The sequence below is a fragment of the Fringilla coelebs genome, assembly GCF_963513975.1.
Source record: "Fringilla coelebs genome assembly, chromosome: Z".
In the NCBI taxonomy this organism is placed as follows: Eukaryota; Metazoa; Chordata; class Aves; order Passeriformes; family Fringillidae; genus Fringilla; species Fringilla coelebs.
In genome coordinates this window covers 40938346-40952561 of record NC_140031.1, presented here as the reverse complement: position 1 = coordinate 40952561, position 14216 = coordinate 40938346, and the positions used below count along the sequence as shown (strand labels likewise).

General features: G+C 35.4%; 1 protein-coding gene across 1 annotated transcript in view; it reads left to right on the top strand.

The window, feature by feature from the left end:
- Positions 1–13729, top strand: part of LOC311165306 (hippocampus abundant transcript-like protein 1) — a gene marked incomplete at its 5' end in the record, with an annotated part of 29365 nt that extends 15636 nt beyond the window's left edge. Inside the window, 9 exons of the mRNA XM_084225169.1 lie at positions 987–1114; positions 1988–2102; positions 3062–3280; positions 4354–4467; positions 5023–5094; positions 7591–7703; positions 8596–8693; positions 10443–10600; positions 12145–13729. Of these exons, the coding sequence (XP_084081295.1) occupies positions 987–1114; positions 1988–2102; positions 3062–3280; positions 4354–4467; positions 5023–5094; positions 7591–7703; positions 8596–8693; positions 10443–10600; positions 12145–12354 (1227 nt within the window). The 3' untranslated portion in view covers positions 12355–13729. The remainder of the gene's footprint in view (positions 1–986; positions 1115–1987; positions 2103–3061; positions 3281–4353; positions 4468–5022; positions 5095–7590; positions 7704–8595; positions 8694–10442; positions 10601–12144) is intronic.
- Positions 13730–14216: the final 487 nt, after the last annotated feature.

The window sequence follows — 14216 nt, the reverse complement described above, 5'->3', positions numbered from 1 at the left end:
CAAGGATCTGATAGTCTAGCTTTACAGCTTTCACTCTCAGTCTGTTTACTGAAAATGTTTTGTAAGGATTTGGGCAGAACAGTTATTTAGTACAGCAAGTCTGTATGCATATGTTAAACTTGTGACTACATTTGATTAAGAAAGGTAAGCTAAAGTTAGCCGGAGTAGGCTTCCAGTGTATTAAGATGCTTACAGAACCATGCATTTACTAATGCTTGGACTTAGGGCACAATTGGATTGATACAGGAGGAATGCACTAATTAGGAGGAACTGTTCCCCAGTTAACAAACCTGTGAAATCCTTTCCTTATTTTAATTCTCCTGTGTAATAAAATGGATATGAGGCCTAGATTCTAGGACTTCATGACATTCTGGAAAAATCTAGTATTCGATGCTTAGTTTTTTCTGGTTTTTCTGTGTGTGTGAGTCTGACCTTTGCCACAGGAATCTCGTTATGGTGTCCCATGATCTCAAGTTGCCAGGCCTGCTCAAATGATCTTGATAGTTTTTGCTCTTTACAGATGTACTGTACAGGATGAGTAGGTAGTATAAAACAGTAAGTGTTTAATTTAATTTAAACTGTTAAATTTGTTTCAGAGAGCAGTTATGTTACCCAAAGCTCTGTCCTAGGACAGTCCAAATTAGAGGGCGACTTGGGTTTGAAATCTAGCACTGAGTCTCTTGATAGAGGCTAAGATAATGTCTTTTGTGGAACTAGAATGTATTTTGGAGATTTTAAAGATTTTGCAGTCTGTGTTACTTCTATATTGAATCAAATGGGGCTTGAAAAAATGTATGCTCTTTTTTTTTTAATCCACTCAGGTTTAATTGATTCGAAACATAAAGCATTAGAATCACAGAAAACTAGACTGTACACCAAATATTGTGAATTTTCAGTTATCTATTTTATTCTTTTCTTATATTGTAGTTAAAGTGAGCCTTGGAAATGTAGCTGCAGACACACTAATTGTTTTTCTTCTGTCACAGGGTTTTTTGTCATTTCTCAGTGCTCCACTAATAGGTGCTCTCTCAGATGCTTGGGGAAGAAAATATTTTCTTCTTATTACAGTTTTCTTCACCTGTATCCCAATTCCATTAATGCGAATAAGCCCATGGTAAGTGCTACAAACTGCAGTAGCAATCTTGTCAGGAGAGCAGATATTCAGAGGAAATGTTTGGGGAAATGGGAGAGGGACAATAAGACAAGAAGAAAGCAGCTTTTCTTTCATGACATGATTGCATTATTCTGGAGGTTTTCTGTTCAAGATGTATTCATACTCTGTGTCCTAAAAGTAGAAATAATGGAATGTGAACTATATTCATAGAAGTAAAGCAGTTACTGTAAGGATTTGACAATCCCATCTAACTCTATTTTAAGAGTTAATTTTTTCGCCTAATGGCTGACAGTAATAAATTTGTTTTTAAAGCTAAATGAACCTTATCATTTATTTGCTAAAGAAAAGTATAATTGTTGCAAGTGAGATCTTTTACCTCTTTGATTCGGACTTCAAAATCAAGTCAGTACTGCTCAGCTAAGACTTCAGTTGCATTTACATTAATTGTGAAACTTGGAAGAATTACAAAAGAATTTTGTGTACACTCTGAATGCATTCAGAGTTCAGGTTCCACAGCATTATATGTATGATAGTTTATTCCTTAACTGGCTGATGAAATAACTTCTAGGAGGGTTAATTTTTCTTAACTTGAACTCCAGAGTGTAAAAATCTCTGGGTACTATGCCTTCAAAGGACCACTTCTTCTTTTAGGCTGATATATAATAAACAGAAGAATATAAAGGAATTTAAATGCTGTTTTCCAGTAATTTAAGTGAGACTATACATTTGAGTCATTCATTCATCTCCAGTAAAGTTTTGTGTTAGTTCTCAAGGATCACTCCTCCTAGGCTTAAACACAAACTTGCTTATTAGTAAGATAAAAAGCAAGAGACCTTAGTTCAAATTTTCTAATCATTGCTTTTAAATTATTAGGTGGTACTTCGCTATGATTTCAGTATGTGGAATCTTTTCTGTTACCTTTTCTGTAATATTTGCCTATGTAGCTGATGTAACACAAGAGCATGAAAGAACTACAGCCTACGGACTGGTAAGAAATGCTCAACTTGGGGAAAAAGGTCAGATTATGACCTTCATATTGAACTTGTGTTTTGATGTACAGATTGTTTTCTGATTAAAGAGGGAGTTTGATAAAGAAGTTTACCATGGCCCAAGACGCTGTGTTAGAGTTCACGCAGTGAAGCGAGGGCTGTGTGCTCATGGGAGCAGAATTAATATTTGACAACTTGCATAGAGGGCATATATAAGAAAGAATGTCTTTAAGTTTTGCAAACAGAACATAAATGTTAAAGACAATGCAAGTAATATAATCTAGCAATAGCTTTCCATCACCTCTAAGTTGCACATCTAGTTAGTATGACTTTTTTTTGGTATAAAATGGCCTTTTCTAATGTCAGAATGGTAAGTAAGGATGAAAATGCATGAAACAGTATCTTTAATAACTTAGACATGATCTTTCTTAATGATCAAAAGATGAGGAAAATAACTTAGTACAAACTAGTCCATTCAGAGGTAATGTAATTCCTGCTTAGTTTGCTTTCCTACTATCTATATTACTTTAAGTTTTGGAGGTCTATTGATAGATGTCCTTAGCTTTAAACTTCTTTTAGGCAGGCATTTAAATGTACTGGCAACTTCTTCAGTGAAATCACTTCAAATTCATAATTAGAAAACAAAATAAAGATTTTAGTCTATTTGAAAGTAACAGCCATTTTCCTTTGAGCCAAACCTGATCTTGGAGTGCAAATCCTGTCTAGTATGGTGTGCTGTTGAGAAGGCTGTAGAAACTGTATTTGGGACCCATACTTACTGTTGTAAATGGTATGTGGTTTATTTACTTTTTTGTTTTGTTTGGATTTTTTACTTGAATTTTTCCTGGGGTGTTTTTTAAATCACACTTCTAGGGAGGGGTGGCGAGCAAGTTACTTCCTTTTTCTGTAATGGGAGAATAATCACTTTGATGGGTTTGCAAACTGTTGTTGTGCATAGGTATCTGCCACCTTTGCAGCAAGTTTGGTAACTAGTCCTGCCATTGGAGCATACCTGTCTGCCAGCTACGGAGATAGTCTAGTTGTAATGGTGGCCACGGTGGTGGCAATTGTGGACATCTGCTTCATCCTGCTTGCTGTACCAGAATCTCTGCCGGAAAAAATAAGACCTGCTTCATGGGGATCTTCTATATCGTGGGAACAGGCAGATCCTTTTGCAGTAAGATGCACTTCAATAAGTAGTTATTAAATATGTGGTGATTAATAAGTAATAATTACTAGTTGCAATTTGTAAGCTTGAGAAGTCTTCAGCCTTACTGGTAGCTTGACTGTTGGGTATGCTGTAGTCTCTGTTCTCTGCTGTTGCCCATAAAGATCTAAATACATTTAAAAAACAAAATCAAACCAAACTTTGTGGATTAAATAATTCTACATTTGAAAAGAATGTTTATTGTGAAATTCAAAGGTAAAATACTTTAATTTTCTAACTTAGGTGCTCTATTTTATTGCAAAAAGAAATGCTGAATTCTTATACCTCAAAAGCCAATATTTTAAGGTTTTACATACTCACTTTATGACTGTACTTTTGGCAGTATCTCCGCACTCTTGATTTCCACTTTTGGTTATATATTATTTATTTCTACTCGGGAATGGATCTATAAAGCCTGATCTTTTTATAAACATATATAGGAAGGGCTAAAACATGCAGTCTTTGTAGTAACTTGTTCACTCACTCACATGTACTCAGTTATTTTATGTTTTCATTTACACCTTGGTATCTTAGGAAAGGAAGAAGTGATCTTTCTTCACAAGATCTGTCTTGCTGGGAACTGGTTGTGAATATTGAGAGATGAATGGCATGCTTGAAAGACTGCAGTTAAAGAATTTGTTTTCCACAATTTATTTGTTCCTTAAAGTAATTAATATAATTGGTGAACAAGTGTAAGAAATGTATATTATTTGCTAGTATCTTTGAAAACAAATAATTACTATGGAGGTCCATTAGAAGACATTAGGTGTTACAATTATATAATGCTGTTTTTGAGGAATAGTTCTGACTTGGTACTGAACAGTAGCTTCAAAAATCTTGATGGAAACTTTACTGAAGAGTTAGATTCCCCAAACTGTCTATAAAGAGATTGTTTGTGACTTAAGGTTCAGCATAGTAATATCCATGTGTAATTGTTTTGATGTGTATGCATGCAAAGAAAGGGAATCTACCCTTCTTTCTTCATGCTTTCATTGGACTTTGTACAAATGTTTCAATACCTGCCTTGTTCTTTTGTTTTATAGTCCCTGAAGAAGGTTAGAAAAGATCCTACAGTTCTCCCAATCTGCATTACAGTGTTTTTCTCATATCTGCCTGAGGCTGGCCAGTATTCTAGTTTCTTTCTGTACTTGAGACAGGTAAATGTTGGTCCCTTCACATCTTACTACGGATGTTTAAATAAGTATTCCGTGTGACCTCTTTGTTGTTATAGACTTTACTTAGAGGCCTGCTTTCTGACAAAGTAAAGCTTTAAAATTAAAGGCAGGGTGATTTGCTAAGCCAAGAACTGAGTAACACTTGACTCCTGATGCATGAACTTTGCAATATCTTAAGCACGTGTTTACCTTAAGCAGGCCTTTGTTCTCATTCAGTACTGTAGTTTTTGAGTCTGTCTAGAAGTGAGATCTTGCCTGTCAAAGGCCTGTTGTGTTTGGGGGAGGGATAGAGAACTTCAGTTTCCAGATCCATGACTACTTCTGTCTCCTCTTTTAAAGTTTTTTTTTCCCCTTTATACTTTTCTTGGCAAAGAGTCAAGTTAGGGATTATTCTTGAAAGTGGACACTTCCTGAATGGATCCTGTATAAATCTAGAGTATAAGCAGGGATGAGTGTTTTCATTGAGAAGATATTCACTGCTAGTAATTGTCCTGGACTGTTTGGCATTTTTTTCACACAATTTCTGCTTCTCTACAGGTTATAGGCTTTGGATCTGCTAGCATTGCAGCATTTATAGCTGTGGTGGGCATTCTGTCCATAATAGCTCAGGTAAGCTTTGTTTCTTAATGCTTCATTTAAGCTTATCTAAAAAATTTTTACGTGCTCTAATATGTCAGTGTATCTTGCATTTGCTAAATGTTGTATTCATGATACAGTCCGTTTAGATTTCTTACTTTGTATAAGCTTTCCTTAGTAATACTGGATCTGGACATCAGAAAGATAAAATTTGCTAAACTTGGATCAGTAAATTCATTGGAACTCTGACTTAAAATCATTAAAACAGTACAGGAGATTTGTTACTAAATGCAAGGCATTCTGAAAGGGAAATGCCTTATTTTAAATAAAAGTCATGTTACTTGCACCTGTTCAGTTGGCTTGTGCTATCAAACTTGCACACAGGCAGTCTTTCCTGGGTTACTTAAGTTCAGCTTGGAGGCTGAGGAGCTGTGAGGCCTTGGTATCTTCTTGTCTTATTTCTTAATTGGCAACAGTGAGCTGATTTTTCAACAAATCCTTTATGTCTTTTGTAATTCCCAAGTTTTTATGATGTGATCTTTGGTATCTTTATGGATACAGTTTCTCTTCCTGTTCTGATGACAAGAGGAGGAATGGCATGTAGAGTATGTTGTAGCCAGCCTCACTGCCATTCTGAGCAGAATGAAGGTTTACTGTTTTGATGTAAGCAACACATTCATCAATGTTTACCAGTTTTACTGGTGTCCTTTGTGGCCTTCATTAGCAATTCAAGAAATTATTTTAATCTTTGTGCTGTGGTTTGTTCTGAGGCTATTATGGGCACTCACATCTGCCAGTCATACGTTATGCAAACCAGTATTTTTGCTAAAAATCTTTAAGATGGCTTTCCTTCTGGGTTATAATTTTCAGTGTTAAAATGAGGAAAATCTTTTGATTTTTGAGCTTTTTGAAGAGTATAGCTTATGGAAGTAATCTAGGCTTATTGACATAATCTTTGCTTATAAATACTGATTTGTGTTGGTATGTTGGGTAAGAAAGAACTGAACACATTAAGGTAGAATTACTGTATTTTTTTAATGTTGTATTCAAACAAGAAGTGAGAAACAAGAAAGCTAGGGTGAGCATTTGTCCTTGGCTGGATGACAAGTGCCCACCAAGCTGTTCCAGCATTCCCCTTCCCAGCCAGACAGTGAAGAAAAAATAAGGTAAAAAATAACTCTTAGGTGGAGATAAGGCAGTTTGTTAAAGCAAAAGCAAAAGGCGTGCACAAACAGGGGAAAAAAAGAAGGTTTATTTTCTGCTTCCATGAGCTAGCAGTGTTGAGCCACTTCCCGGAAAGCAGGACTTCCACACACGTAGCAGTCGCTCTGAAAGGCAAACATCATAACAAATGCCCCATTCCTCCTCCTTTCCTTAGCTTTTATATCTGAGCTGATACCATATGGGATGAGTTATCCCTTTGGTCAGTTTGGGTCAGCTGGCCAAGTTTTGTCCCTTCCCAGGATCTTACCCATTCCCAGTCTACTGATGTGGGGGGAATGTTGAGAGACAGCGTCTGCCAGAGCTGCTCAGCAGAAGCCAGACCACTGGTGTATTAACAACACCTTTCCAACTACCCACAGACTGGTGAGAACTGCCGTGGGAAAATTAACTCCATCTCAGCTAGACTCAATACAGTCAGGAAGAGAGGCAAGAGAAGAGAGGAAATGTATTCTGCTCTGCAGTCCTGGTTCCTTTTCTCTGTATTTTTACTGAAGCATTGCTGTGTTTCCCCTGTTAAAGTTTTAAGTCTGTGGTCCATTAACTGAATCAAGTTGTCCATGTGGACTTCGCTTTACTAGGAAGTGTCTGCTTCTTGCCCTGAGTGTCTTGTATCTGAGTTGGGATCTCCTTCCCACTCAGCAGTAGTAACACTTCTAAAAAATGGAAATACTGATCTTTGGTTAGGATTAGATTCCATGCGCAAATGAAAAGGTCATCTCAGTTGTGTAAAGAGTCAGTAGAAAATGTAATTAATGGTGCCTAGGAATTGGCCAAATTTCAGTGTATGTGATGAAGGTGACAAAGCAGCAGGATTTACTTGTAAGTTTAAATGTAAATTTGCAAAATAATAGCTGACCTAAGGAGTTTACTTTCTTCTGAATTAGCAGTCTTTTTTTCTCTAGTATTTGTAGATACTGGTAAATTCAAGGTGTCCAGCCTGCACTATCTTTGGTAACAGCTTTTATTTTGTGGAGTGCTCTATTGTGTAATACAATAGGCTTGTAGAGGTGAAAATGAAAGCCTTTTGCATTGCAAATAGACACTGTCATCTAATATACATAGAGAGGGCAATACTTATGCTTCTGGATGTTCCAAAGTAGTAACCCTCTAAGTGTTAAGAATATCTGTACGTGAAATGTTGAAATGACTTATCTGTATTTTGGGCTTAAACCAGGAGGAGGAAGAGGACAAATGGTATGAATTGCCTCATCATTTGAAAGGTCTTCTGAATTACTTTGCATGGGAGAAATTACTTTACCAAGTCTGACTTGTTTCAACTTTTGGTTGAACTAATTTCTCTTGCAGACTTTGTTTCTCAGTATCATGATGAGATCTATAGGGAACAAAAACACAGTTCTCCTTGGTCTTGGCTTTCAGATCTTTCAGCTGGCTTGGTATGGTTTTGGATCTCAGCCTTGGTAAGCATACATTTTACTATGTACACACATGTTAAGGAACTGAAAGTTTTTTTTTTCCCCCCAAGAAATTCTGCTATTAATTCTGTTGTATGGGTATTTGAGTGTTCTGTGAATTAAGTGTTCCCATTTTCATGACACTACCAAAATTTGATCTGTATTTTGCATATGTAGGAATGATAGAATTTTGCATACTTACAGCCCTTTTGAAAAGGGAGTCTTTGCAACATCTGAGTATTAAGTCTATGAATGTGGTTAAAACCTTTTCTTAACTCACAAGCTAATAAGTAGCATGTTCTTTCTAGTAATTCCACTGCATCTGCTTTAGCCATTAGGTATTCGACCTATACTTGTTTTTGTAATGTATTGTCTTACTCCAACTACCATCAGTCTTAGAAACTATCTAGAGTTTCTTCTGTTGGAAATTATCTAGAGTTTCTTCTCTCTTTAAGTAGAGACAATTGGAACGATAAGCTAGAAAAACTTATTCTTAACGAAGTGTGTCCTACTGTGAGGGATGAGTGCTTGTCGTTTATCAGAGTACTTCCTAGTTTAGTTGTAGAAGCTAGAGAATTGTGTTACTGGGACGCCCTGGGAAATTGTTGCTTTGTCCAGTGTTTGGAGAGGAAAGCCCACTTTGCTCTCATTCCCATTTTTTTCCTCTGCTAGGATAGAATAAAATCAAATGTGCTTCTGTTCCAACAAGTTCAGAATAATATATGGGAAGGGAGCAGGAAGATAACCAGATAATTTCCAGTTCTTTAGGTATTTTAATAAGAATATTTTGAAAGGGAACGAAGTGTTAAATAAGGGTGCCCTTATGGCTCTTGTGGGAGTGTGGGGAGTAATTATAAGGGCAGTCTCAGTTTTAATTTGAATTATGTATTTAACACAGGATGATGTGGGCAGCGGGAGCTGTGGCAGCGGTGTCAAGCATTACATTCCCAGCAATTAGTGCTCTGGTTTCACGAAATGCAGAAGCAGATCAACAAGGTGAGTATTGGATAAATTGCTGTTTATGCATCAGACTGCTTTTTTGTCTAGAAAGCAGAAGAGTTATCTAGGTGTACTTTTCAAGTTATCTTTGTGTGTTTTCACTTGGTATTACCTGTGGAAGTCTGCTAGTCTATGTAAAGAGAAAGGCAGTGCACATATGTATCATATTTGCATTGTAAAATACATAATTTCTGATTAGCTACTTCTTGTCTTTCTTTCTGTAAAAGACAGAAACAACAAAGCAACAAAAGCAACAAAAACATTCTCTTTTTTCTCTTCCTTTTATTATATGCAGTATTCTCTGAAGTTACGATTGGTGTAACAATATTACCTTTTTAATTACACATTTTACCAGATTGAAATAAATGTAGGAAAGAAGCTTTATTTTTTTTGTAGAAAAGTTGGCCCTATTTGATACAGTACTTCAGATTTTCATGGAATAGAAAAGGATGCCAAAATAGCCAGTTAATCTGAGAAAACACAGAATTTACTGTTTTTGATGTGAAAAGCAGTGTACAGTCAGAAATTATTCCTCCTTTAAAGTGAAATGAAAAGTCATCACAAATTAAAACACTGGTAAAAAGACTTAGTATTGTTCTTGAATTTAGTATTCTCTTTAAAAAAATGCTGTACATATAAATTTTAAGTTCAATTATACTTTAGCATTGTACAACATGAAGTTAGGTAAATGCAGGTAATCTGAGAAGTATCAAGGAGATGCTGTTGCAGGAGGTGGATTTCTGTTGAAAGATGCAAAAGATAGTACTTCACATGGGTTTTTGTGATTAATCCCCTCTCCCCCATTTCTTGCAAGACATTTTAAAGATTTTTAAAGACTTGTTTTCTGTTTACATCAGGAAATGACTAGTTTAGTTAAACTGACCGAAGCCATTGAACTTTGATTTTACATAGAGGAAACTGGTGTTAATAGCTAAGGTTTTCAAGATTGAGCTTTTGCCACCTAGTGGCATGAAGATTTTAAACTTTCATATCATCAACCTATGAAGTAAAAACTTTATTTGCATGTTTTCCTTTCCTCCTGATTTACAAGTTACTGCCTTAAGAATGAAGCAGATTATTATTAATGTAAAATAGCATTTTTAGAGTCTTATTATGTGAAGTTAATATCATCAAAACACTTTTTGCACTGTTGTCACAATTACTTAATGAAGTCAAAACAGAAATATACCTATAGCACTTTGATTAATCAAGCTTTAAAAAGAATCCGTTGTTAAAGTGCAGTCAGACAAGTATTGGGAATTTACTGCTGTATACTTACCCTGGGTAAGTTACTTGGTATTTAAATAAATACTGGTCACAATTTGTGCATGTTTTCCCAATCACAGTTCTTAACACTTAGGTGCATTACTCTAAATTTCAGTTGAAAATAAATTGAATGGGAACCACATTTAAACTCTGCTATCTTCGCTGTCTTCATTGCAGGCTTTGGGTGAAAGTGGAAGAACTCTAATATTAAAAATTAAACCTTCACATAAATTTCTTTATCATAATAATGAAATATTATCCAATAATACAAATAATAATTCTTCCAGTAATCTGCAAGTATAGTGACAGAACTATGGTGTGCAGAGTATTATTTTCATCCAATGGATTTGTCTTCAATATACTTCTAACATTTTAAAATGTAGAAATAATTATGATATGTTCTGTTTTGGACAATTATTAGAATAAACTCAGACCTCTTAGCTATGAGCATTTCTTCCTTGCTTTCTTTTTCCTCATTAGGTGTTGTTCAAGGAATAATAACTGGAGTAAGAGGACTCTGCAATGGCTTGGGACCAGCACTGTATGGCTTTATTTTCTTTCTCTTCCACGTGGAACTCAATGAATTGCTACCTGATAGCACTTCTGAAATAAAAACAAAGCAGAATCCCAGTGTTAAGGTTAGTTCAAAATTTGATGTGGAATTTGCTGTGTAGAACTCATTGTGCCAGAAATCTGTCTTTTTGGTTGATTTAAAATCATCGTATCTTGTTCTTAAATGACTTAATTCTTGCTTTTCAGTTTTATTAAGATAGCTGATAATTTAAATGTGATAATAAATACTTAGATATACAGTAGTAGCAGCATTGGCTTCAGTAACAGGTAACAGTAACAGTACCAGGTAACTTCTTTAGATGTAAATTTACTGGAACTAAAGTTTGAGTGAGGTTGCATCATTATAATTATCCACAGGAAACCCTTACAGCAAACAGAGGAGATGTAGGCTGTGTTGGAGAGAATAATAACGCTTGACAATGGAATGACAAAGAGCAGCATTTTAAAGATTTTTACTCCTCTCAATGAAACCACAATTATGTGGTTAATACTCAAAAACTGCTCAGATGAATTAGCTGTTATACTGCAAATGAGGGTGTATTACTTTGTGGAAGTTAATTTCTTCTTAGAGTATTTGTGTGTAGCACCTCTTGAAGATTTACTATCATCAAAATATATTTTTGATATGTTTATATTCTTTATATGTACAGACCATCAGCTGAAAATTTAGGCCTCCGATTGAAACAAGAATTGAGGCAAGGGAAATAGCTGGTTACTGTATACTTATGTTCAGGTATTTTCCTACTTTATTTGAGAATAACTTTCTACATTTCATTTGCTAGAATAAAAGTACACTGGATTGACAAGTTTCACCTTCTGTTTTATCTAGTTTTAGTTTTCACAGATACAGAAAAGTTGTTAAAGATTTAAAAAAAGCTGGATTGCTGATATTTTTCTTTTGTAGAGGTTTGCCATCAAACCTGGCTAATTTAAAATTTATCTTAAAACCTTTCTGATGTTGGTTTTTAGCTGGGGCTATGAAATGTGTGTAAATTTTGTTTTTGAATTTTAAAATAAACTGCTTAGAAGCAGGAGACAATAACTCCAAATACTAAGTTATCATACATGAGTAACATGTCTCTGCAATGAGAATGGTCTCACTGTTATTTTGCTCACCCATATATTGATTTTTTTGGGATGCTTGCTTATTTGCCTAAGCCTGTTTCCATGGCTGAGATATCTCAGCCATGGAAAAGTGAAGCTAAGGTTATTGAGTACCTGTGCTTCTGGATGTTGAAATCTGTTAGTGTTCAGAGGAGTCTTGTTGATTTAACAGGCATGTTACCTAAAGCAAAAAAAAAAAAAAAAAAAAAAAACCCACAAAAAAAGCATCAAGTCAGCATCTGTTTCATTAGCTAGGTAGTCATACTTTCAATTGAAAATTTTATATGTTTTTGGTTTTTAGATCAGTGTGGAGATCAGGTGAGGACTTTGTGGAGATTTTAGATGTAGAAAATTCACTTTACAGTGCACTTATGAACCTGTTTTGCAAAAATTTTATAGTCCCCATAAATATGTCTCTCATGATCTCCTGCCTTAGTGGTGTAGTTCATAATGCAGAATTCAATGTCTGAAACAGAAATTCTTTATTATGCTTGTTTTCCTGTAGAGAGCAATTGTTCCTGGTCCTGCCTTCCTGGTTGGAGCGTGCATTGTTCTTCTGGCTTTTCTAGTCGCCTTATTTATTCCTGAGAACAGCAAAGCCAGCAGTAGTAGAACCAAAAAACACAGCAACAGCATCAGCAGTAGTCTGAGTCACAACCTAGACCAAAGTAATGAAGAGGACGTTGAACCATTGCTGCAGGATAGCAGTGTGTGAAGGCTAAATTCTGAGGGGCCGATGGAACAAATTCATGCACTGAATTGTGGCTCTGGAAGCTTGGTGGGAGGTACAGAGTATCTTGCCTTTGAGGAGGTGGCAGCTGTGACCGGAGGTCACTTGCTGTATGCTGCTTGAGGTTCATGTCATGCATGCAGGAGTGGTTTTATAGGACAGTGGGTCACAAGCTGGTGTGATTCCAGCCAGTATTGGACTGCAAATGCTGTGTCAAATTCTGGTATTGGGTAGAAACCTGAATGCAGAGACAGATTTTTTTTAGAAGTATAACTGTTTAATTCCCAAAATTGCACGTTAATGCGAAATAAACAGGTTTGAGTCAGAACAATTTCGACCATCACTATAATAAGTTGTTTTACATTTCTTATGCCTTTTTGTCTGTATCTATGCCACATGTAGTTTTCACAGTATGGGAGGTACTGATCTCTATATAGTTTTGGTACCTGAAATAGTGGTTATCATTGAAATTCTCAAGTATTACTTACTAGCAATAAATCCAGTAGTTACCAGAAAGCAGTGATGAAACTGAGATGGCAGAATTGTGAATGTATGTGATCACATAGGATAGTACTTAACCATAAATGAAGGTCATGCAGAAACCCTAAACCCACATTCTGGAATAATCAGTTGTGTGCAGTTAAAGCAAATCCAGATGGCACCTAAGAGCCAGGTCCCATTAATATTTTGCTTACAAAAAATAAAATTTTAATATTAAAATGAGCGGTGTCAGAAATAGACAATTCTGAGTAGGTGCCAGAGTACTTTACATCAAAATATATATGTATGTACTGCATTTTGTCACTTTATCTGCCATATAAACTAATTTTTCCTATTAATTCCTTTCACCGCTGCCTTAACTGCTTCTTAGTGTTCAGTTATTAATCATATTCAGCCTTCATATCACTGTCTTACCTGCTGAATATCATGGATATATTCATATCTTTTTTTTTTAAGATGCTTCAAAAGAGTTATGAATTATAACAAATGTGCTCATTTTCAGAGACATTTTATGAAGAAGACAGAGATTTATATGCATTTTGCTGCAGTGTAAATGAACTATTAAACCCAGCTTTGATGAAGTACTCCTATGAATGTTTTATATGTATACAATATATGTAGATATTTGTAAGGAGTTTTAATTTTTCCAGATGGGGTGCTGTGTAAATCATGTATTTATAAATGTAATGAGGGTACAGACAGTTATACAGTTTTTTAAAAGGATTGTGTATTGACTAAACAAATTTTAAAAATATATATTTTGAAACTTGTTCTATGTTGAGCACAGATAAAAAACCTTTTGTACTATGCAGGTTGGTTTTTAAGTTAATAAGCTTCCTAATGCATAATAAATATAAATACCAAGCTTTCTAGGTTTTGTCTGTTTTTCCAAGTTCACTGTTGTGCCTTTGCTGCTTCAGAGCAGAAGTGGGTTTATCCTAGTATTGGATGACAGTACCTGAATTCCTGTTCTGTTGTATTGTGTTTGTTTTATCAAGAGTGGTGAAAAGCATGCTTTGCTTAGAAATTCCTTGGGTATCTGACATGTTATCCACTGGGGTGGAGAAGAGGAGAATGAACGTAGAAAAAAACCCCGAGAATAATTTCTGATCTGAACACTACTGCAGAATTAATATGCTTTTTCTGAGGAGGCTTATATAGCTCTTTTTCTTTGAATTTCTTGTAAGTCAACCCTGGGCTTTTATGCTAGATAATCTTTTTTTGCTTCAGGCCAGACTGCAGTTGGCTAGGTTTTGCGTGATCCCAGCTTAGAATGTCTTAAACTTGATATATGGAATAAAATACAGATATATTAGTGTTAAAAGTAGCAGTAGTCAAATTTATTA